Source organism: Crinia signifera, chromosome 9, assembly GCF_055691185.1.
Source record: "Crinia signifera chromosome 9, ASM5569118v1, whole genome shotgun sequence".
NCBI classification, from domain to species: Eukaryota; Metazoa; Chordata; class Amphibia; order Anura; family Myobatrachidae; genus Crinia; species Crinia signifera.
In genome coordinates, this window is record NC_139225.1 from 31,402,699 (window position 1) to 31,427,394 (window position 24,696).

General features: G+C 49.4%; 2 protein-coding genes across 3 annotated transcripts in view; both read left to right on the top strand.

Annotated features, from left to right (window-relative positions):
- The window catches only part of LOC146036551 (deoxyribonuclease-1-like), a 29,662-nt gene extending 16,905 nt beyond the window's left edge, over window positions 1-12,757 (top strand). Inside the window, exons 6-10 of one of the 2 annotated variants that reach the window (XM_083160526.1) lie at window positions 3,786-3,898; window positions 5,932-6,089; window positions 7,344-7,440; window positions 9,170-9,221; window positions 12,408-12,757. In XM_083160526.1, the coding sequence (XP_083016652.1) occupies window positions 3,786-3,898; window positions 5,932-6,089; window positions 7,344-7,440; window positions 9,170-9,221; window positions 12,408-12,625 (638 nt within the window). In that variant the 3' untranslated portion in view covers window positions 12,626-12,757. Of the gene's footprint in view, window positions 1-3,785; window positions 3,899-5,931; window positions 6,090-7,343; window positions 7,441-9,169; window positions 9,222-10,465; window positions 10,773-12,407 lie in introns of those variants that run through there. The other variant, XM_083160527.1, reaches the window with a different exon arrangement.
- Window positions 12,758-17,787: 5,030 nt separating this feature from the next.
- The window catches only part of LOC146035326 (extracellular matrix protein 2-like), a 90,968-nt gene continuing 84,059 nt past the window's right edge, over window positions 17,788-24,696 (top strand). Inside the window, exon 1 of the mRNA XM_083158697.1 lies at window positions 17,788-17,987. The gene's annotated coding sequence lies outside the window, so the exon portion shown is untranslated. The remainder of the gene's footprint in view (window positions 17,988-24,696) is intronic.

A 24,696-nucleotide genomic window follows, 5' to 3' on the forward strand; every position in this document is an offset into this window, starting at 1 on the left:
CCCGCAGGACGCCAATGTCCTAAGATACTTGCGGGGTGAGGCGGCATTCCAGTCATAAAAAAAAATACTGAAAGCCGAAACTTGGTAGACAACATTTCAGCACCTTTTATGTGGTCACCTAACTTACCACACCATATACCCCTTATACAAACCATGCAACACAATAGTAACCCCTTTTTACTGTACTTGCCTCTTACACATTGTGCCACATGGAATGAACCAAAATCCACACTGACTAAGCCAAAATTCACACTATGGCACACAGATTGTATCAAAATTCACGTTATGCCACACAGATTAAGGCAAAATTCACATTTTGCTACATGGATTGAGCCAAAATACACATTATTATACCAAACAGAATGAGCAATAATGCTAAATATGCTTTAGAAATAGGGGCATTGCACGCCAAAGGCGCACATTAGAAATTTACACCATAATGCCTATGATATGTTAAGCCACACACCATAATCTCCATTACGCATTATGCCAAACACCATAATTCCTATTAAAAATTATGCTACATAAGTGTTGCTTACCAACATGTTCATTGCCAGGGGTTCCATGCTCATTGCCAGGGGTTCCATGCTCATTGCCAGGGGTTCCATGCTCATTGCCATGTGGGATAACATGCTTGCAGTAACTGGGGGAAAGCCGCCGCCGGGCAGAAATGACAGCCATTTACAGCGGGGCAGAGAGCAGGGGGCTGCATATCCCGGCTATTTGAAATAATACCCCTTTCACACCAGAAAATGCATGGATTTACCCGGGAATATGGTCCTAGGCTCATGCAGGGACATTCCCGGACTGGCCCGTTTTACACCAGCCTAGTCCCTGCATTTTCTGGTGTGAGGGGGAGAGAAAACCACCCCTGCCCCCCTTTAAACAACCAGCTATATCTTCGGAACCAACTGACCCATTTACATGTAGGCTTCGAATGATTTTGTCCCGTAAAACTGGGCCATTTGGCTCCAGAGAAATCTGTCAAACAACATGAACAGCCACGAAATTACATTTCAGAAATGAAAAAAAAAAAAATTGGTTTACCCGCAATATCTCTAGAACCAACGAACCCATATGGACCAGGTATCAGATTGAAGGCCCAGCGATTTGGGTTGGACTGAGATCAACCTCAAGCTTCTGTGATGCCGGAGGGGGAACTGGCAGCCATTGGAACCGGGTGGAGGTCGGAATTAGCGGGTCCCATGTTATCCTATGGGGAAAACGTTCCAGGTTTGCCTGGCGGTATCTCCAGTTCCCAGGGGGCTACCGACACGGGGCTGGGCTCGTTGGAAAGCCCTGGCCTTCAGCTACAAAATGGGCCTATTTGGAGAATGGGCCTGGAGCTGTAGCTCCATCAGGCCCATTGTTAATCCGGCCCTGCCCATATGCACAATAGCAGAGGGACTCACGCAGTTGCAGGACTTGTGGGTGGCTGGCACAGGTGGAAAAATATAATTTGGGCCCTCTTCTTCACCCCAACCCAAGTTCACAATATGCAACATGGCAGTGGGTGACAGTGGGAGGCAGAACTCTCAGCTGTAATCGGGCTGAAGCTCATACAACTGAGCCGGCAGCAGTGGGAGTGCCAGAACGGGTAGCAAAGACTGTGGTGGCAGCAGTAGTCAGTAACAAAAATGGCCACTGGTCCTGGAGAAGCACTGCTGCACATGCCCAGGAACTCCCTTAACATAGGCATATGTGTATTGGTCATTACTATGTGATATAAAATTTGTATATAAAGGGCACTATTACTGTGTGGCATTATGTTTCTAAGGTGCGCTACTGTGTGCTTTAACATGTATAAAGGGCACTACTGTGTGATGTAATGTGAATAAGGAGCAATACAGTGTGCTTTAAATGTGAATAAGAAGCGATACAGTGTGCTTTAAATGTGAATAAGAAGCGATACAGTGTGCTTTAAATGTGAATAAGAAGCGATACAGTGTGCTTTAAATGTGAATAAGAAGCGATACAGTGTGGTATAATGTGACTAAGGAGCGATATTAATTTGAATTACAAACACTACTTTGTGACTTAATGTGAATAAGAGAAACTATCCACTTGGCGTAATTTCAATTGAGGGTACTATTGTGTGGCCATGCCCCTTCCCAACAACATCACACCCCTTTATGGGGGTGCTTGCATTCGGCTATGACCATAATGACACTGATGTAGGCAATACATCAGTGCTGCGGTTGGTAGTCATTAATGAGAATCAGAGAACTTCTGCATGTTAAAAATTAGCGATTTACCAATCTTGACCATTTCTTGGTCGGAATCTGTGAGTTGGGGAAATACAACATTTTACATTTAATGGATTCTCCAAGTCCTGGATTCCCATCAGCAGGATGGAAAATTGGGACCAGGGCTGCCATCAGAAATTTTGGGGCCCAGGATTTCCAAATTAGGATGTGCCCCCCTAAATCTTATGCTCCTCCCTCTTACCGTTCTGGGCACCCGCTGCTAACCAAAGCAGCAGTACAGGGAAGGAGTCCGGGGCAGGCAGCCATAGAGGGAAAGCACCGGCAGTATTTCAAAATTTGAGCCAGCTGAGAGTGAGTTGCGGACTGGCAGCCAATCAGGAGCTTGCGTGGCAACTGTTCCTGATTGGCTGCTGGTCCACAAACTCTGATTGACTCTTTGCTGGGTTCCAAATTTAAAATGCTACCATCACTGGCAGTCCTCCCTGTTGGCAGCCCTGATTGGGACAATACATTGTGGATGTATGGGCCCCATACACTGCAGGGAAAGTAGCGAAACAGCTTGCTTGCAGTAAGATACAACCTTTCCTTATAGGAGCCGCTTAATATAATTTGGAAAACACTTCTGTTCCCGGCAAATAATGGGGCCGATTCAGAGCCGTGCGGTCCAGTCAAAATTCGGTCCTGTTTTCGATGGTGGGGGGTCTGCGCATGTGCGAACGCCTTCGGCTACTATTACACTCGCCGAGGTAGTGTCAGGGGCGGACAGGGGGCAGACAGGGGGTGGTAGCAGGGGAATGCCCAGCATTTTATAGGCATCCCATAAAACCGCTGGGCGTTCCCCTGGGAACACAGGAGTGGCAAATCCTGCATGGGATGGGTGGCTGACGTTACATGATGCCCCAAATCCGGCAATCTGTGGCCATCTGAAAAGTAAGTACAGACCGGTGGTTAGAAAATACATGATTTCTCCCCCGTCCGGGCACATGCCAGGGGGTATGTGGTCACTAGGTCGACAATCACAAGGTTGAAATGCATTGGGTCGACCACTGTACATTGACAGGCCTTATGTCGACACATGAAAAAGGTCGACGCGGCTTGGGCCAATAGTCGACATTTCTGAAGGTTGTCAGTCAAAAGGTCAACATGTGTTTTTCACGTTTTTTTGAGCCGGCCTGTGTAGCGAGCCATGCGAGGGGATGTGGTGCACTTTTTCGTTGTCCATGTCGACCGTGTACACATTTGGGACAAAGAACTGAAAAACGTCGTTTTGACTGTTGACCTTCTCAATGTTGAACTAATGCTTTGTCCACCTTTTGACCCTGTCAACCTTCAGTGTTCGACCCATCGCACTTCGACCTTCCTTTGGTCTACCTAATGATCCACACACTGCGAGGGGAAGTGTAAGCGCACACATACCCTTGCATGCAAATTCGGGGATTCGCGCGGCAAGGGGGGGTGGCGGCTTTCCTGTTCTCTAGACTGCGAACATACGAACAGATGTGAATCAGGCCCAATGTTTCCTCTAAATGACAGCGTGCTACTCTACACATTACCCATGTTGTCCCTCTTTTTCCCCAGAGTTGAAGGACTTTGCCCTGGCCACCATTCACACTAGCCCAGATTATGCGGTGCGGGAGGTGGATGCCCTGTACGACGTTTGGGAAGACGCCAAGCAACGCCTGCTCCTAGAGGTTCCACAATTTATTATTGCATTATCTTTTATTTACAAGGCTGCTACATTCTCTGCATTGCAACAGCATGGGGGGATGAATGACAGAGACGTAACAGGGAACATAATAGCTGCTTGGAGGAGGGGAAGATAAAAGGGAAAAAGACTATTACTTATTCCCATCCAGGGGAGCAGGGACACAGTGGAGGGAGAGAACGGGACTTGTGCAGAGATCTTGTCTGGCAGTTGGCGTGTGTAGCATCTCTGATTTAGCGGCTGCCTCTTCTGTTGTGCTGCCTTCCAATAGCATCCGCCGGGCCCCCTTGTAATATCTTCCACAGCTAACAGAACAGTGACCTACTCTGAGCTGCTCAAAGCAGCTGTTTTCTCTGTCCCCACCCAAATACAGTATTTACAACACGTTAATGGGATTTCACTGCGCCCTTCACGGGGTCTTACTGGAAAGCTGATAATATATAATAAATGCCAAAGCCAATTTCTGAGGATCTGTCACACCTACAGATCAGACTGACACCTAAATACTGCAATTATGTATGAACGGGACGTAGTACTTATGTATATCTGGATCTTGTAGGAACACAACCTTTCAGCCCAAAACCATCCACCAGCTTTGTAAGGATCAGTTATTCCTTTCATTGGGGGTTATTCGGACCCGATCGCACAGCTGTGAATTCGCCGAACAAGCGATTACTGAATGACTGTGCATGGGTAGTGATAATAGCGCACATGCGCAAGCCCATCCTGGGATAAAGTTCAGCATCCTTTTTAATCGTTAGCCATTCACAAGGTGATTGACAGGAAGAAGGAGCTGGTAACCGGACGTTTACTCAGAGTGTCAGGGAAAACGTGACGTTGACTCCGGCCCCGATCAGCCTGATTCTATTGCAGCCGCCAAGTAAGTCCTGGGCTACGCATGGACTGCACATACTGCAGTGGCGTAACCAAAATTGTGGAACCCCTCCGCCACTAAAATTTGTGCGCCCCCACCTCCACACACCCCCCTGCATCTTCTTCTGCCTTTTTGACGATCCCGGCTTACTGGACTTGCTTTCAGTCCCGGCGCTCCTGCTCCTCTTGTTAGAGTGTCACATACAAAATGGCCGCCACCTTACAGCAGACCATTATTTAGGATGCAAGTGGAGGTGTCCGCCTCCTCTAGCATCCTTAATAACTGCTGTGAAGGGGGCGGCCATTTTACAAATTACATTCTAACAGGAGGAGCAACAGGAGCACCGGGACTTGGCAGAGATTCAGTGGCCCCATTAACAATAGCTTCCGCCGACCCCGTGGCACCCAAACTTACCTAGCGCTTCCAAGGGACTGCGGGGTCTGCGGAGCTATTGTTCCGTCACTGACACACTGGGTGAATCATTCCATGGTGAGTGAGTTGCACATGGATTTGCAGCTGATTGGAGGGCTACAGTATGACTGGGAGGTGGCTATCTGATCACAGGGTGCTGCTAATTTGCACGGTAGCGATCAGCTCTGAATAACCCCCATAGACTTGTCAGTTCTGCAAAACAACAAAAGTAGTAGCAATGGCCCTACTTCGTCACTGCAGTTACTAAGATGGGAGTTCTATTGAAGACAGGATGTTGCTCATAGCAACCAATCAATGTCCCCCCTGCCGAACTCCGAAAAGGAGGTGTGGCCACAAGATATGGCCATGAATCATCAAGCTGTCGCCGGGAGCTCGACCATCCACGGCCGTTCCCAGGCTCGTTCTGCCGAGATCCCTTTTCAATTCTGTCCGGGAAGAAAGCATTGAATAGGGTCCTGCCGCTATTTCCCCTGTCGGGAGATTGAATACCCTCCTAAGTGTTGAACTATTAACTACTGTACTATATAACTGGTGCTGCTGCACACCAGGGGGCAGTACAACAGTTGTTCCGACACAGTCAACGTGTTTCCTGTTTACCATTTCACCATGGTGACCTTTGGACCACGTTGACCAATTGCACGTAGGCTTATTGACTATCCGCTGTCTGGAACCCAATGATTAGCCATAAAGGACTAAAACTATTTCTCTGACAGGACATCCTGATCTTGGGAGATTACAACGCCGGCTGCAATTATGTAAAGACCCAACATTGGCCTCAGATTCGTCTTCGTCAAGACTCCAGCCTTAACTGGTTGATCGGGGATTCTGTAGAGACCAACGTGAGCCCCAACACCCAATGCCCATATGACAGGTAAGGGATGTACAGTGTTATAAGGTTGTGCCAATGGGACATGAACAGAGTTGAACTTATAGAGAATATTTGCATAAAACAAATGGTCTACATACTGTAGGCTGCCATATTGTAGTCTGAGCTATAGAATGAATGGCAATCCGATGTAATCTATCACTAAACATATTAACATTTACTTCTATAGCACCAGCAAATTCTTTTGTGCTTTTCAATTGGGAACAAAACAGTAACAGAACAAGAGTAATAACATATTATGGGGTCGTTTTATTATATCTTGGAGAGACATAAGGGTTTATTTACTAAGATGGGAGTTCTTTTGAAGATGTTATGTTGCTGTGTGCAACCAATCAGAATCAACTTCTTATTTAATGATCACCTTTTAGGAGATAGATTTAATAGATAGAATCTGATTGGTTGCCCATAGCAACATCCCATCTTAGTAAATAAACCCTATAATGTACTACCAACCAATCAGCTTCTGTCACTTTGAGAAGCTGATTGGCTGAAACTTTATCTCTCTTCAAAGTCTGATAAATCTCCCACAAACAGGTAAGAGGGCCCTGGTCACAAGCTTACGCATGCGCTAGGCCATCCTGCGATTAAATCCTCTTACTTTTTTTTATCGCCGTCCATTTGCAAGTTGATTGACAGGATAGATGGGTGGTAACTGTCTGTTTTCTGGGAGTGTCGAGGAAAGCGCAGGTGGGCCCAGGTGCTTGAGGGGAGGTCATGTGACATGACCTGATTGCAAATAAGCAGTCCAGCGATCAGGTCTGAATAACCCCCAATACTTGCAAGTTTACAATGCATCTGGTGACTGTGGACAACTTCTTCCGCTCTCCTCTTTAGTCTTCTATCATAATATATCCATTTAATGAAATAATGGTTTTGTCCTACAGATGTAGCCTCACTCATCCAGGCAGGGGCTGTCGAAATTATCGCCAGCCCCTGCCAGCTCCCGCCAGGGGGCGAGCACGCGCCCTGTGGCAACGGAGCTCCCCGCAGACGTCCACCGCCTCCCCCTCGCCGCCTCGACCCTCCCACCTAACCCTGCCAATCTCCCTAAAGCAGAGACGGGCAGAATGCCGCTGCCCCGCCACTGAGAGACAGGGACTCCAAGTTTAATGGAGTACCTGTCCGCCGGCGCTCGCCAGAGGGGGCGTTCTGGCGGGCGCCGAGCAAAGATGATATGGGCTCCATCTGTATCTTGGTGGCTTCTTTGTGTGCGCTTAATGCTGAACCTTGTCATTGTAGGATTGTAGCAGGAGGAGAAGGTATGAAGAAAGCAGTAATTCCAGGCACAGCAAAGGCCTTCAACTTTCAAGTGGAATATGGCCTCACATACGAAGAGGTGAGACTGTTGGTGACATGTATGTCTCTGTCTATTACAGGACATGTCTTTATTGCTTCTGAAATAAATTGGTATACGGTCATTGGGTCGACCCATATAAGGTCGATGTGCATTGGGTCAACCACTACATGGCTTAGGAGGACATGGCTGAGGTCAACAGGGTTGGAAGGACAACACAAACATTAGGCAGACAATGGCAAGGTCGACAGTCAAAAGGTGGACATGAGTTTTTCACGTATTTTTTTGGAGCCGACATTGTGTCCTACTATCCACTAGGGTGTGGAGGGTGTATAGAACAGGCTCCGTGCCGAAAGCATGGCGATCAGGCGCTGTACACTTTGAGTCCATGTCGACATTTATGACAAAAAAACTGTGAAAAACAACATTGTCGACCTATTTCATGTGTCGACCGTCAGTAGTCAACCGCATGCATGTCAAACTAATATGGGTCAACCTAATGACCCATACCCAATGATCAGTGAAGTCTTCAAGATGCTCTTATAGACCTCTCAATATGGAAGAAAAACCATGCAAGCACGGGGAGAATATACAAACTCCACACAGTTAGGGCCATGGTGGGAATCAAACTCAGTGCTATAAGGCGGTAAGGCTAACCATTACACCATCCGTGCTGCAATATACTGCCAGCGTTATCCTCCCCTGCTGTAGGAGGTTGTGTCTGACAGTGCCCGGACTGAGATGACCACTGATCGCGTCTCTACACTCTGTAATACCGCCGGTGACTCTTTAGATGCCGCCATCGGTGCACCATCACTCACACTATCGACACATGTGCCATCTATGACAGGTGCAGTTTATACATCTGACTATGGCCTTTGTGGCTGTTTATCTATGAATGCAGTCACTTTTACTGACATGCCCACAACATTCTGGCCACCCACCAGTCAACGTACCAAATGCCCAATCGCATAGGTATACACGGTGTGTAATAAATACCTTGTGCGGAATATCTGAATATTCCCCCACACACGTAATTGCCAATAATTGCTCAACTACTTAACATCATCATGGCGTGCACCTACAGGAGGCGCCTCTGAACCACCATTGGATGGATGAAGAAAGGAGAGGGCCTGTGTGCATGCGTCCTGCAGCCCTCTTCCATTCTGGCTGCGCAGTAGACTTTGACTACTGACTAGTCTCGCACTAGACTCGCAGTGGTGTCAAACTCATGGCCCTCCAGCTGTTGTGGAACTACACGTTCCAGCATGCTTTGCCACAGTTTTAGCAATCCATTATATAAAATCTGTGGTAGGGCATGCTGGGACGTGTAGTTCCACAACAGCTGGAGGGCCATGAGTTTGACCCCACTGTGCTAGAGACTACTATGCATTCTCAGGTCTTCAGGAACATGGCCCCGCAATTTATTCCTGGAAACTTTTCTACTGCCTATGAGTAAATATCATTGGTAAAATGGCTGCTGATCTATATTCCCTGTGATTTCTGCTGCTCTGCTGGGGGACTTGACTATAAATTTATAACTAGTAGATATCGGAGATATTATAAATGTGGATGGGATCACAATCGGAAGCTGTGAAACCCCATTCGAAACAAGTATAACAAGCCTTCCATTACCACAAATGCTCCCTGGCTGTCAGTATGCTATTTAGTGTGTGCAATATAGACACACTCTGCTAACAAGTCAACTTTACCTCAGCACCAAAGGGTTTAACACATCATAACCAAATAATTTATTTTCTTTAATCTTCAGGCCAAAGCCATCTCCGATCACTACCCGGTGGAAGTGGAATTACGTGACGACTGTGAGTACAGTTATAGATTTTACGCTGATGTAATATATTAAAATATGTTAGTAAGGGTATGTATCATTGGATAGACAAGCATTAGACCACTGAAGGTCAACATGACTGAAGGTCGACATGGGCCGAACATCAGGGATGGGCCGGAATTCGGACCCTAACGAATAAGTCTGAATCGGCTCCAATGTGCGGTTCCAAATCTTATTTATATCTGGTAAATGCTCACATACATCCCCAGATTATATCACAGGTTTTGCAGATGAAGTAGTTGGCATGTGTAGAGCTGGAGTTTCAATAAAGCTTTGGAGAAGGTGGAACAATGGCGGGCTGGTTTGGCCGCTGTTCGTAACATTGTGGGTTTCTTTGGACCAGGGGTGAGGAATAGTCATTGATGCTTTTCATTGCAACAAGTGTGCGGCTTTTTCAAAGGCTTTTTGCACACTTGACCTCAGATCCTCTGGAGCCTCCACTGACCATGATTCTCCTACTCTTGTGCCAAACCCCTGAGCAGTGGCCGGTTCTAAAGTTACTGGTTTCTGTCTGATTTATTGGGGATGCTGGGAAGTTGTAGGGTTAAGATGAGATGTTGCCCAGGGCAACCAATCAGATTCTTCTTCTTATTTATTTAGAACATTCTAGAAGATACTAGATAGAATCTGATTGGTTGCCCATAGCAACATCCCATCTTCAATAGATCCCTTATCTTAGTAAATTTACTTTGTAGTGTGCAATCTAGTAATTTGTGGTTTGACTATAAAAATTCATAAAGGTAGAATGTCTAATCATCAGGAACTGATCAGGCCACTGAGGCAGAACATGGAGGCAGCCATCTTGTAGGATGGGACTATTATTATGTTGTGAACTAAAATTCTAAAGCAGCCTCACAATTCGCTAAGAACCAGAGACATTTTGGTAGAGGCAGCCATTTTAAGAAGTCAATTTTCAAACCAGCCTATAACTGTACTAGGAAACAGTGACATCACTGAGTTACTTAATACTTCAGTGACATCATTACTAGTGAAAAGGCTGCATTATTATTATTATCATGAACATTAGTTACCTCAGAAACTTCCTGTATCCACTGTGAGGAGATAGAAGATACACTAGATAGACTCACTTTGTCGGCCTACATATTTATTTCCAGGATGTGACCCCATTCATGGCCTCTGTTTGTGTTATGTCAGCAACTAAACAGACCCAGATGGCATCCTATAATTTGAACAGCTTATTTTTCCTTCTTTTTGCAGCTTTGTACAGCAATGAGCGCTTTAGCATCAGCGCTAATGTTGGAATAAGCGGAGGCCTGTCCACAAGTGGCGTCTGTAGCTGTGTGGGGGTGGATTTCACATCCTGTGTGGGGCGCTGTGGTGCCAACTCAAGTAGTTACCCATGTAACTGTAACGCCACATGTAGCTCCGGCGGCAAATGCTGTGCCGATTATAAGGACTCTTGCAAAGTATAATTAATTGAACACCCTCAAACGTTGTATAAACATACCCTGTACAAGAATGAGAAGTAAGAAATGTATATGCTGACAATAAACAATATACTGTATGTACAGTGCGCTGTGACACTTCTTTAGCGCCGCCCACTGTTGATTTACTATAATGGCTGTTGACTTGTCTTAATGATGTCACTGGTTCTTAGTGATTGTCTCACACAATAGCTGCCTTCACTGGTCATAGGAAAAAGCCCGATCACATTGGCTGTCCTCTGTAGCGAACATTTGGGAGCGGTAACCCAGCATTTTCTGGGAGTTCCCCTGAAAATTCAGACATTCTCCAACCGTTGGGAGGGAGGGCCGCTGACTGATCAGCGTCCTCCTTCCAGGGGTGGATTGGTAAAGATAATCGTCCCGGAAACAATCTGTAAATCTGTAAGCAGCCCGGGGAAATGGGTGCAGGGGGGGGGGAGTGTGTGTTTGGGTGCGGGTGCCCGCGCTACTACCCGGGGGGAGGGGGTGGTTTGCGGGTGCTCGCGCTACTGCCTGGGACAGGGGGGGGGTTGTGGGGGGGGGGGTTAGTGCAGGTGCTCGCGCTACTGGCCGGGGGGGGGGTGGGTGCTCGCGCTACTCACCGATGCCAAGCCCACCACCACATGGCCGCCTAGCAGGCCCTGATAGCACGGTCGGCGGCCCAGCCAGGTGGGAATCTGGACCGGCCCACCGGGAAATGGCCCGGTTTCCCGGAGGCCCTGATAGCACGGTCGGCAGCCCAGCCAGGTGGGAATCTGGACCGGCCCACCGGGAAATGGTCCGGTTTCCCGGAGGGGACCAACCCGCCCCTGCCTCCTTCTACCCATGGCCTTAGCAGCGCTGAGTAAGTCTAGACTTACTCAGCGCTGAGAACACAGGGGAAAAGTAATTGATGGCGAGTGATTGCGAATGGTTTTCCCCTCATGTGCACAGCTGCCAACGCGTTTGCGAATCCCCGCACTACTATGCCAGGGATATGTGCGCTAACACATCCGCTCGCACGCTGGATAAATCATCGGATGGTTGCTCACCATCGAATGATTTCTCCAACCTTCACTCTGAAAAGTAAGTCTATAGTTACTTTTCAGATACCCGCTACCCGTCGAATTGGGGCGGGCGCTGACGTCATGGGATGTCAGCTTTCTACTCTGAGGATGCATGGTACGCCTGCATTCGCAGGGGTACGCCCAGCATTTCCATGGGTGAACCCCCACCGTTTTTGTGGGCACGCCCATAAAACACTGGGTGGTCCCCTGCGTCCGCCTCCTTCCTGCCCACCATTGAGTGAATGTCCCGGCAATTGCGAAACTCGCCAAAATGCATTCGCTCCAGGGGTTTGCACATGTGCATATTCTCTCGAATGCGCAAACACGCACCATCGGGACCGGCGGGGGCGGATTCATACCTGAGCGATCCGGTCTGAATGTTCTCTGTAAGTAATTGTTCCTGTGCAAATGTCATCAACAACTCGTATGGGCCGGAAAATTCAAAGCACGTTTGCACAAGCCAATGCGCGTGGTACAACCACAAAGCATTTTGCAGTGTCTCATTTTTCATGTTGCAAACCTGACTTTCTGGCATTGTAACCCAGCTGCACTATTAACATCATATGTTTCAGTCATGTGAATTTCAAAATGTAATTCGTTTTGCTAAACATGTCAAAAAAACATAATTACATTGTATCTTGTTTACTCCTGGTTTTTGTCCCATTACAGCTTTGTACAGAGGTCAGACGTTTGGGACCAGTTCTAGAATCGGTGTAGACGGAGGACTTTCTGTCAACAGTGGAAGCTGTGACTGTGCGGGGGTGGATTTCACATCCTGTGTGGGGCGCTGTGGAGCCAGTTCATCTAAGTGGCCCTGTCAATGTAATGCCTCATGTACTAGCTACAAGGATTGTTGTGTCGACTATAAGGCTGCCTGTGTTGTATAATTCTCTGTGACTTATCATAAATTATTTGGACCTTGAAATGTATATGTATGTATACACGTCCTATCGGAAGATGTGAGGCCACTTGCCTTCCCTACATATCAACTTTATTTGCTAATAATAACTAACCTCTAAATTATCTAGAAATAACGACACAGACAACTGAAATGCCATTATTTATTTTACACACTAAGTATGGTGGCATTAGAAAGAGCGGCCAGGTAAACACAAACCTCCCATCCCGATTTTGGGGACGTTCCTGCGTCCCTCCTGCAGCCAGCAGTGTCCCGCGGCAGGGGAGGTAGTTGGGAGTCCCCCCCCTGTCATCCATAAATAGATGCTGTGTGCATGCAGGGCGGGGGGCATAGCCAGCAGCCCACGGAGCTGCTCGGCATGCTCCCACAGCGGCGAAAACGGACATTGCGGTCAGCAGCAGCCCCCCTCCTACCATAAGGTACAAGCCGCCACTGATCTCAACGCTGATCTCATGTCCACAACATGCCTTTAACTCATCCCATTGGCTCCAACCCTCCCCCCAATACACCATAATAGGGCACGGGTAGACAGCCAGTGCCTCTGATCCCCCAGTAGGAAAGGTCAGACTAGATCGGTGTACCGGGAAGAGATTGCACCTCCATGAAGCAGCACAATAGCCACTGTAATGCAGTTCTTGCCCGCCACATATAGGTTGAGATTCCCAAACCAAAAAAGAAAATGCGGCGGGGAATCAGTGACTGAGGGAGGGAGGGCGGGGAATCGGATAGCTGAGGCAGGGAGGGCAGGGAGGGCAGGGAATCGATGACTGATTGAGGGCAGGGAACTCGATGGCTGAGGGAGGGCGGGGAATCTGATGAAATGAGGAAGTTCATCACTGATCCTAACCACAAAATGCCCTAAGCTCCGCCTTAGCTACTCCCCTAAGCCACAGTTCCAAAGAGCTCCCTTAACCCATAAACTCCTGTGTGATACTTCAGCAATCTCTCACTTCCTGGGGGTATATGTTGCTTTCTCTCATCCAATAGGATGCTCTTCATTATATGTACTAAATAAACAACATTTAAGTGACAACATGCAGTGACAGCTTGAGTCATACAGACCAGGTTTTCCAATCTTTAGGCTGCCAGCTCCAGAAAGTGGGAGGCGGGGCCGGTGGGTGTGATTAGGAAGGGGGGGCGGAGATGGACCTCACTAAAGAAGCCATTAGTGGGGGTGTGGCCATTGCGATCACATCATCATGACCATGCCCCCTGCTGTGCAATGCCGCTGTTACCAACATTGCACAGCAGGGGGCGGGGCCACGATGATGTGATTCATTGAGGGGGGATTGCGGGAGGCTGGGGCCTTTCGGGGCACTTGCTCACCTTTCAGAGGGGGAGGTGGACCTGATTTTCGGGAGCCCAGCTATTCCTGGAGGGCATGTAAGTATGTTATGTTCAGACTTGCAGACTTTTTATCCAGACCGATAATATTCCAGAGGCTCAGGGAGGTGCAGTTTAAGAGAGGAGGATGCCTGTGTGCAACTCCTCTGATTGGTAGTAGTATTGGTAGTGGTATAGAAATAGGGCTCAGCCTGGACTCAGCCTGAATAAAGTAGGGCTTAGATGTAGATGATGGCTATGAGATTCACCCTATTCCCATAAAGAAAAGAAAAGAAATGGGAAGATTGCCACACTTCAAGATGGCAGATTGGGAGCCTGTAAACTACGAAGCTATACAAAAATACAAAAATCAAAAGTTAGATAAACAAAAAGAGATATGAGTATAAGGCAGAATATAATGCGGAAGGAAGAGAAAATATACAAATACAACTCATTTGTAAGTCCGATTAAAAGCACAGGAGTGTGGAACGCAAATGCTGAGAGAGTGAAACGCAAAGCGTCATCTCCGATAGGTCACTTCCGGTCTGACGGAAAGGAGAGACTCCTGCTAGGATGACATCCACTGTCCCTGGAACCCAAAAAACCTGGGTCTGGTGTGCGGGGTTGTTTCCCTAATGTATGGACGGACCACTTCCGCCCAAAACACAGGCGCATCACTTCCGGGCTACGAGTGATTCACATTTACAATCACATTTAAAATCCCGACATTTAAAATCCCGACAAGGTCAAAATACCGACATATAGATTGTACAGGTGAAACAGTCAACATGACTTTCGGTCGACAGGTCGACATGGGTTTTTTCACTGTTTTTTGACCCGACATGTGCCGACAGGCAGTATTTCATGCCCTACCATCCACTAGGGCAGGGCTGGGCAACACTGGCCCTCAAGATGTTGATGAACTACACATCCCAGCATGCCTTGCATCAGTTTCAGCATGGCCACATAGCAAAAGTAATGCAAAGCATCCTGGGATGTGTAGTTCATCAACATCTGCAGGGCCGGTGTTGCCCAGCCTTGCACTAGGTGGGAGAATAAAATAGTGTGCCGAGCGCAGCGAGGCACCGTGCCCGAAGCATTTCGAGCGATGCAGTTCATTTCCAACTGTGTCCATGTCGACTGTGTCGACATTCGGGTAAAAAAAACAGTGAAAAAACCCACGTCGACCTCACGACCTGTGGACCAAAAGTCATGTTGACTTTTTCACCTGTACATTCTATATGTCGGTATTTTGACCTTGTCGGGATTTTGTCCTTGTCGGGATTTTAAATGTCGGGATTTTGACCGTCGGGTATTTCATACCGAATCCCCACAAAGATCTGCAGTACTGTATATGACTATAGCTCAGAAAGTAGCTTGGTTAACATTACATGCCTGCGATCACACAGCACACGCAGGCTGACCTCAGGATGCACAGACACTTCCATAGCTCATGTGCTCTGCACATTTCTGCCCTGGCGCTGCCCGATGTTCTCTCCCTGACCACCTGTCCATAATGCAGTCTCAGGAAACAGACCAAGAACCTTCTGGTGCATCAGGATAAATGCTGAGAAAGACCTTTTCTGGCTGCCGTAATGTTCCCAGCTGTAACGTTAACATCAAACTCTGGGTTTATCTCTCTGCTGGTAGCTGAGGAAAGGGAGGTACCCAGCAGGACTAGCAGGGAAATTAAAGTTGAATAGCTATGGAATGACTTTAGGTCTAGACTGTTTGGCAAAGTTCAGAAACGTGAGTCAAAATGAGCTGGATAAACAAAGCTGTGACTGCTTATCTGTGGACAAAGGGGGCACGTGATTAGGGAGACAGAACAACAAGATGTTCACTGGACCTCGTGTTGGAAGGGAAGACAAAGTTGTCCGATGGTGCTGCGTGATCCCTGGCTGTTGCTGAACTGTGATTCTGGCCATCTCCCAATTTCCTCTTTCCCAACAGCAAAGGACGTCATGAACTCCTAGGATCAGGACGTAACATAATCATCCCCTTTTCATCTGGAACTTTCTGTTTATTATACAAACTGACCCTATTATCTAAAAAATCCACACAGCTTTCTCTAGAAGATAAGGCAAACCTTCCAACTGTCCCGATTACTGCGGGACAGTCCCAATATTTGGAGACTGTCCAGCTGTCCCTCCCGCGGATGGCAATGTCTCACGGGCAGGGGGGCATTTGGGGGGAGCAAGAGATCACAACTGCTCTGTGGTGATCACTGAAGAGATGATGCAAAAAATGCAGGGCATTCCCCTGCACCAGTCCCCTTCCCCTGCCATGCATATATTCGCCCATGCCCTGCACAAACGAAAATGGGGCAGAATTGAACCTGAATCAAGTACCAACAATCACTTGGCCGACACTGTTATACTGTCAGGGTGTAAATATAGATGGTTAATATCCCAACACATACACAATACCGTCTGAAATCCCTACAGCCAATATATCGACATGATCATAATGGCGAGCATGTTAAAATGCCGACACAGTTATAATGTTGACATGGACATTGTATTAGTGTACTGCATCCCCTCGCATGGCTCTCTGCCCTCGCCATGCTTCAGGCACACTGTTCTATTTTACCGCTATACCACAGGGATGGTAAAATATGAACAAGTTGATTTTTCGAAAAAAGAAAAGGTACTTGTGTAGTTTCACGGCGCCAGCATGGCGCCGTGCGACTGAGTCCCCTTGCGGGGCACGCTTCGCTCGCCCACGCTGCGGGCTCGGTTGCTCGCTACGCTCGCCATGCTATCTAAAAACAACTCCATGCCAACATGGATAGTGGGGGTATGAACTATCCATGTTGGCATGGAGTTAAGTTAGTTTATTTTAGATAGTTTGCCGAGCGTAGAAACCGGAAGTAGCATGCTGGCACCGTGAAACTACACAAGTACCAAAGAAAAAAATCCTGCAAAACTGTATCCGGCATTATTTGTGTCATAATTTTCGCTGTCGGCATTGTGGTTGTGTCATTTTTTTCTTCCTGTCAGTGTTTTACTTGTCCATCGGTATTTGGTTGTGGGGATCGATCAGTATTCTGTCCATTGGCAACTTAACTAATATATAAATACCGTATATACTATATTTATATATCTAGTGCATTATTATATAGTATTCCTAACCCTGGTCCTCAAGTACCCCCAACAGTGCACGTTTTCCAGGTCACCCAGCAGGTGCACTCATTATTCCGACACATTTTAAAAGATCCACAGGTGGAACTAATTATGTCACTTGTGATTCTGGTTGGAGACCTGGAAAACGTGCACTGTTGGGGGTACAGTACCAGGGTTGGGAACCACTGATCTAGTGTGACAAGGAATCACATACACTGCATAAGATGAAGTCTTGGCCTTTTGTAGCAGTTTAACAGCTTACCGGGTACACAGCATAAGCAAGAATGGTTACAGCATTGCAGCATATAGGTGTCACAGCATAGTACAAACTCTTCCGTATGTTCCAGTGATCCCTACCATAGCCCACACCCCAGGCCTCTCACCTGAGTGGCTATTTCATTCAGGAACAATGACCTCCTGCCCTGGAAACACTTATATCAGGAAGGCACAGGTGCTGCTAATCATCCCAACCGTGATCACATCAGTTTTCCTGCTGCTGCTGCTCTAATACCTGGACCAGATCCTCCACATTAGCTTCATGTGGAAGTATGCTGTCCCTGCCACATTAGCAGCAAACTCCATTACCAACTGCAACCGGCTGACTGCAACCAAATGTGTGCTATCTGATCCAGTCACATTAAACTGATCCACAAGACCAAGTGAATATTCAGTTTTTATTTCAGGCTAAGGTTCCAGGGAAATGAAAACAGAAAAATCTCCACACACAAACCCCCCACCGTGCCGACATGCAGTGTAATCGTGTATCCCTGTCAGTGATTGCCAGAATCCTCAAAATAGTGACCTCTGTGCAGAATATACTCCGCAGAGGGATCTGACCATTCGACTGGATGCCAAGACGTGCCAGACACTCAGCTGAGTAAGGTAGTATCACGAACAAGCTGCTTGGACACAGATCAGGGAAAGAATTTGGTTTAGTTTTACACATATGCTGGAACCTTTTTGCACCCTTTCCAACACATGGGGCGCCTTGTATTTCTGTAAGTCTCAGTCCGAGCCAAGTGACACCTGTGGGTAGCGGCGCTGTCAGGTCAGCCAGGCCCTAGTAAAATAAAGGGACGTGGCCACCGGAAGGAGGCGTGGTCTCCAAAGGGGGTATGGCCACGCCCCCGTAAAAAAAAAACCCTGTAATTTGTGCTGGGTGACTGGCAGATGCTCCACTATGCTCAGTGTCCCGGCATCTTGACATCGATGGAGGGAAACCATCTGGTCCTCCCTCATCGATGGCAAAAGTATTTGTGAGCGACCGCACTCTGCGGGCTTGCTTGGAGATTACCTTTCTCGTTCCTGGATAACTCTTCCGCCGCAGGTTCTTCACCGCCCCGGTTGGGAAAGATCACACCTCCGCAGGAAGTAGAGCAAGACGCTAAAGAGTTTCAACTGCTTGTGTTTTATTAACGGGACAGTGTAATTAAACAGTAATTATCCAATGGGGACATTACATACACAATGGCACAATAGTTACTGATATAACAGAATACCTAGGGGTACTGCCTAGCCACGTGGCTGACTATACAACTGGACAATATATATATAACTTAACCTTTCACGACCCTTTACCACGTCGCTGGGAAGTGAGAGAACTGATCCCCCCCGGCCGTCAAGTGGCACCCTGGGGGAAATAACTCTCTCACTTGGCAACGCCGTCACTACTTGACGACTCTAATCACCTAACACAATATATCAAATACAATAACAGAACACTTTACACCCTTCTAACCAACATTTGGATGAACATCCGGACCTTCCTTATTTTGTCCACAAGATGGTGCTGTTGCGAGCCTTTCCTACAGTAAATGCTGTTTGTAATTCCACGTTACAGGGGGAACAATTCCACACCGCAATAGAAAAAGGGACGAGGATCCTTTAGTAGTCCCTTTAAGAACAGGAGGGTCCCACGCTGGTCGGAAAACTAGGAGGGGCTCTGACCTGGGCGGGGTCAGGTGCTATCCAATGTCTCAGGCACAGGGGGAATCAGTCATATGGAGGCACAGGGGGAATCAGTCATATGGAGGCACAGGGGTGCTCAGTAATATGGAGGCACAGGGGTGCTCAGTAATATGGAGGCACAGGGGCGCTCAGTAATATGGAGGCACAGGGGTGCTCAGTCATATGGAGGCACAGGGGTGTTCAGTAATATGGAGGCACAGGGGTGATCTGCGGGTTTGACTGGCTGGCCAGGCACAGTGGGGACCTGCTAAATGCTGGCTGGGCTGTCCGGCAGGGCACGATGGGGGGGCCTGCTAACTGCTGGCTGGGCTGGCGGGGCACAGAGCAAAGTACCTGATATACGGCAGTCAGTTGCAGGCTCCTGCCCGTCCCGATTCTGCTGCTGGCGGCTGTCTGGTCCTCTTCAGCGGCGGAGGGCACACTAGTGTGGGCGCTGCTGTTGCAGCGTTGCCGCACTCAGGCGCTCTCTCCGGTCCCGCCACTTGTTACTGCTGACCTCCGGATCCCCGCTGTCACTCTCCCGCTGTGCGCCGGCTCCGTCACCTGCTGGTCTTCAGTTGCCGCTGCCTCTCTTCTCACGCTGTCGGGTCCCCGCGTCCTTCTCCACTTGCTACACGCCGTCTCCTTCCCCTTGCCACGCTGTCTCCTTCTCCTTCCCACGCTGACTCTCTCCCTCCGTCCTCCGCGCCGCACTCTCTCTCCTCCCACATCCGGCAGCTCCTATTGGTCCCCTCAGGCTGTCAGTCAGCCCGGGGCACAGTTCTTTTGGCGCCCTATTTTATTAACCCCTCGCTCCCGGGGTTCAGTTCTAACTGGGATGCCACACATTTCCCGGCTTAAATGATGCCAGTCCTCGGGCATCAACTGGGTCGGATATAAATGTCTGTGGACAAATAAAGATGTCTCCGGCGGCTGGCGGTCGAGCCCAGTCGCCCATTGTCCCTCGGAAAGGGGTATACACTTTACTCACACAATGACAACTTCACGGCAATATATACATTTTTAAACAATACACCTTTTTACTAACGGCACTACTGGCGGTAACGTAGGGGTGGCACGCCTCGCGTGCTCCTGACCGAGCGTCTTACTCCAACCTCCGGAGGTGCTATCTCGGCGGGTTCAGGCACAGGTGCTTCGACTCTCAGGCTGTTCTGAGGCGGTAGGTTCGGAGGTGGTGGCGTGGACCATCCAACACTTAGCATCAACGCCAACGGATCTCGGGCCCACCTTGCGACGAGATCTTCATTCTCTGGGCTGCCTTCGCTGCTAGGCTGAACGACAACTGGGATCTGGCTCGGGTGAGTCTTGATCTGGTTGCGGTGGATCCACTGAGAGTGGGTCCCATCACACTTGGCAATGAGGTAGACTGCTGTCGTATCCTGCGGCTCTCTCATCACCACATAGGGGTCTGTTTCCCACTTAGCATCAAGTTTACTTTTTGGACGATTATTCTTCTTGAACACTAGAGTGCCAACGGGTATGAGTTCGGCGTGTGCGTTCCTGTCGTAGTTGATCTTCTGGCGATCCCTAGTTTGCTCCGATCTCTGGTCGACCAAGGCCCTGGCGTCTGCTAGTCTCGACTGGTGTTCCTGCACCCAGGGAGCGTGCAGTTCTGGGTGACCCGGGGTGTCCGGGATGTTCAGGCTGAGATCTGCTGGTAGCTTCCCTGGGCGTCCGAATAGCAGGAAGTACGGAGAGTATCCGGTGGAGCTGTGGGTTGTGTTGTTGTAGATAAACGCCAACTCTGCCAATAGCGTGGGCCATTCGGACCGCTTCTCCACCGATACGGCCCTCAGTAGGTTGATGAACGTCTGGTTCGTTCGTTCGCACAAACCATTAGTTTGGGGGTGATACGGGGTCGTGTGGATCTTCCTGCACCCGTATAGGTCACACAACTCTCGGAAGAGGGCGGATTCGAAGGACGGTCCCTGGTCTGTTAGAATCTGTTGGGGGAACCCATATGGTCTGACGAAGGCTCGCCAAAACACTTCGGCCGTGGTTCTGGCGGTGAGGTCCCGGACTGGGAGCACCACTGCAAACTTCGTGTAGTGATCTACGATAGTAAGGGCGTAGTTGAACCCGGACTGGCTGGGCTCCAGCTTCACGTGATCCAATTCCACTAGTTCCAACGGCCGACTGCTGCTGATAGGGGTAAGGGGTGCCCTCTCTTGCTCTGTGGCTGGTTTCCTCACTGCACAATTTACGCAGGCTCTACACCACTCTTCCACGTCCTGTCGGAGGTTATGCCAGTAGAACCGTTGCCTCAGATTTGCTTCGGTTTTCTGGACGCCAAAGTGCCCTGATTGGTCGTGGTACGCCTGTAACACGATTCTGGTGGCCAGTCGGGGGATAACTAGTTGGTACCGTACACAATGCGACTTTGGATCGATCCACCGGCGGTACAGCAAACCCCGAATCACTTCCAGTTTTTCGCGTTGCCTCCACAGTTGGGTGAATTCTGCTGGGGCCGTTTCTCGCTCGTCCCTTCCGGGACTTGCGTTGGTGGTCAGAAGGGTCTGGATCCGCTGGAGGTGCGGGCACTGCTGTTGCCACTCTCTCCATTCTTGATCGGCAGCCTCTTCCCCTCTGCTGGCGGAAACTGCATTTACCTCTGGGGTTGGAGGGTTCTGGGTCGACCTATTGAAGGTCGGGAGCTCGACGTGTTCCCTATCATCCTCTATTTCTTCTTCCGGGGGTAGGGGTAATCGTGAGAGGGCATCCGCGTTAGTGTTACAGCGCCCACTCCGATACTCTACTCGATACTGGTAGTTGGCCAGCCGAGAGGCCCAGCGTTGTTCTAAGGCGCCCAAGCGGGCGGTCGCTTGGTGTGCGAGGGGATTACAATCAGTGACTGCCACGAATGGGGTTGCGGCTAAGTAGTCCCGGAATTTTTCGGTCACCGCCCATACCAGCGCCAGGAACTCCAACTTGAACGCACTGTAGTTGGCGTCGTTCCGTTCTGTTTTCCTCAAGCTTCGGCTGGCATAGGCGATGACCCTCTCTTGTCCGTGCTGCGTCTGGGCCAATACCGCCCCTAGTCCCTGTTTACTGGCGTCCGTGTATAATCGGAATGGTAGACTGTAGTCAGGGTAAGCGAGGAGGGGTGCCTTAGTCAGCGTCTCTTTTAGTTGTTCAAATGCGTCTTGGCGGGACTTAGTCCACTCTACCGCTGTTTTCTTGTGATAGTCGTCCTTGGGTATCCCTCGGAGAGTCTCAGTTAGCGGGGTAGCGATCTTCGCGAAGTCCTTCACAAACCGCCTGTAATATCCCACGAAACCCAAAAACTGTCGGATGTCCTTCACAGTCCTGGGTGCGGGCCAGTCCGCGACCGCCTTGATCTTTTCGGGGTCGGGGGAGACGCCTTCAGAGTTGACGACATGACCCAGATACTGGACTTCTGGCTTGAGGAGGAAGCATTTGCTGGGTTTGAGTTTCAGCCCGTGTTTGGCTAGTTGCTGGAACACTTCACGGAGATGTACCAGGTGGGCCTCATAACTGTCGGAGAAAATGATGATGTCATCTAGGTAAAGGAGCACTGTTTCGAAATTTCTGTGGCCCAAACAGTGCTCCATCACCCGCTGGAACGTGGCTGGGGCGTTGCAGAGTCCAAAAGGCATTCTATTGAACTCATACAACCCCATCGGTGTGATGAAGGCCGTCTTTTCTTTGTCCGCTTCGGCCATCTGGACTTGCCAGTACCCGCTGGTTAGGTCCAATGTAGAGAAGAACTTGGCCGACCTGAGGGCTGTGAGCGATTCTTCTATACGCGGGAGTGGGTAAGCGTCCCGGTGAGTGATACTATTCAGTTTCCGGTAGTCCACACAGAAACGCAATTGCCCATCTTTTTTCTTTACCAGCACGATCGGCGCGGCCCAGGGGCTGTGACTCTCCCGGATGACATCACTCTTCATCATATCCTCCAACATTTGCTTCACTGGTTGGTACAGTGCCGGGGCTATGGGTCGGTGTCTCTCGCGGATAGGGCGGGCATCTCCCGTAGGTATAGGGTGTCGGATTCCTTCCACTATCCCTATTTCGGCCGGGTCTTTGCTGAACGCGACAGCGTTTTCTCTCACCACCTCTAGCACTCCCTCCCGGTGTTGGTCACTGGTGGTGGCGTCTCCCACCTGAACTTCTGCCCACCAGGTCTCTGGCGTCGTCCCTTGTCTCTCCCGTGCCACCAGTTGTTCTGCGACTACGGCGGGTTGCATGACGTCTTGGAAAGTGGTCCACCACAAGGTGGCCAATGGTTGGTTCCGATACAATTTAACGGTGCGGTTGTGGGGGTTCAATACGCGCACCGGGACCCTTCCGTTCTGTACTTTCACCAGGGTGCTGGCTACCACTAGTTCCTGTCGTGCCGGAATCACGCAGTTCTCCACCAGAGCTTCATACTCGCACCCTCTGGGTCCACATCGGGTCTTCCCCCACAAGATCGTTTCTGAGTTGGGTGCAAGCTTGATGGGCCTTCTTTCTGTCAGTCGGACCCTTCCGATTTCTCCAGTCCTTCGGACAAATCTTTGATGCCCTTGCAGTACTCTGATCGTCTTCTGGAGGATAGAGGTGGCTGGTGGTATAGTTTTGGTCAACTCGCCCCGTAGGATGGTCACTAACTCTTCAGGGCATTGCTGGAGGATATTCATACCTAATATAATGGGGGCCACTTTCCCTTCTCCACTCGTGGTTACTAGGTACCCTTGTTTGGGCAGACAGGTCTGTCCGATCTTCAAGTCGGCCTCCCAATATCCGGTACACGAGATCCCCAAGCCGTTGCTTGCAATCAATTGTAGCCACGACGGGGGCGGTGCAAGTAGGGTTTCTCTTCCCCAGTGCTTTTGGAGGGTGGTCAGTTGGATTGTAGAAATCTGCGACCCTGTGTCTATCATGGCCAGCGTTTCTGTCCCGTTGATCAGGACTCTAATCATCGGGCATTGTCCGACATATTGGGGCCACCATTTCTCCGGGTCTGGATCTACTCCCGGTGTTCCCCCCGAGGTTCGGGCCCTGGCCTCGGGGTGTTGAAGTTTAAAGCCTCTGGACGGTAGCAGTTTCGCTCTACGTGCCCCGGTTCTTGGCACCTCCTACATATGGGACGCCCTTGTCCGTCGAATTGGTCCGTGCTTCGTCGGCCGCTTTCTCTAGGGGGGTCCCAGCGATTCCCCGTCCCCCGGCGTCGTTCTGTCCTCCAACCCGATTCTCTATCGTTGTAGGTCGGTGGCCGGCCTCGCTGGCGCATCTCCCTCTGCATACCTGCCATACCGACGGTGAGGTTCTCGATCTGCTTCTGCAGGGTCTTAAACTGATCTTCCGGCAAATTCTGTGTGGCCTGTATTGCTATATCTTTGTCCTTCTTCGCCCCTTCTGGGCCGGGGGAGTGGGTTTTCCGCAGATGCGGTGGTTCGTGGAAACCCAGCAGCTCAGGGTACTCCACCTCTTGTTCGGTGTGTTTGCCAACTACGCTAATTGCAGCCTCTTTGAAATCGGCGAATGTTGCGCCCGTCATTTGTCTCCGTAGTAATCTCAATTGTGCACGTGTACTCTCCCTATTAGCGCCTTCGGTTAGTTGTACCGTCAGTGTCTCGTCTGCATTTCTCATCTCTTCTGGGTCTATTGCTTGAATTGC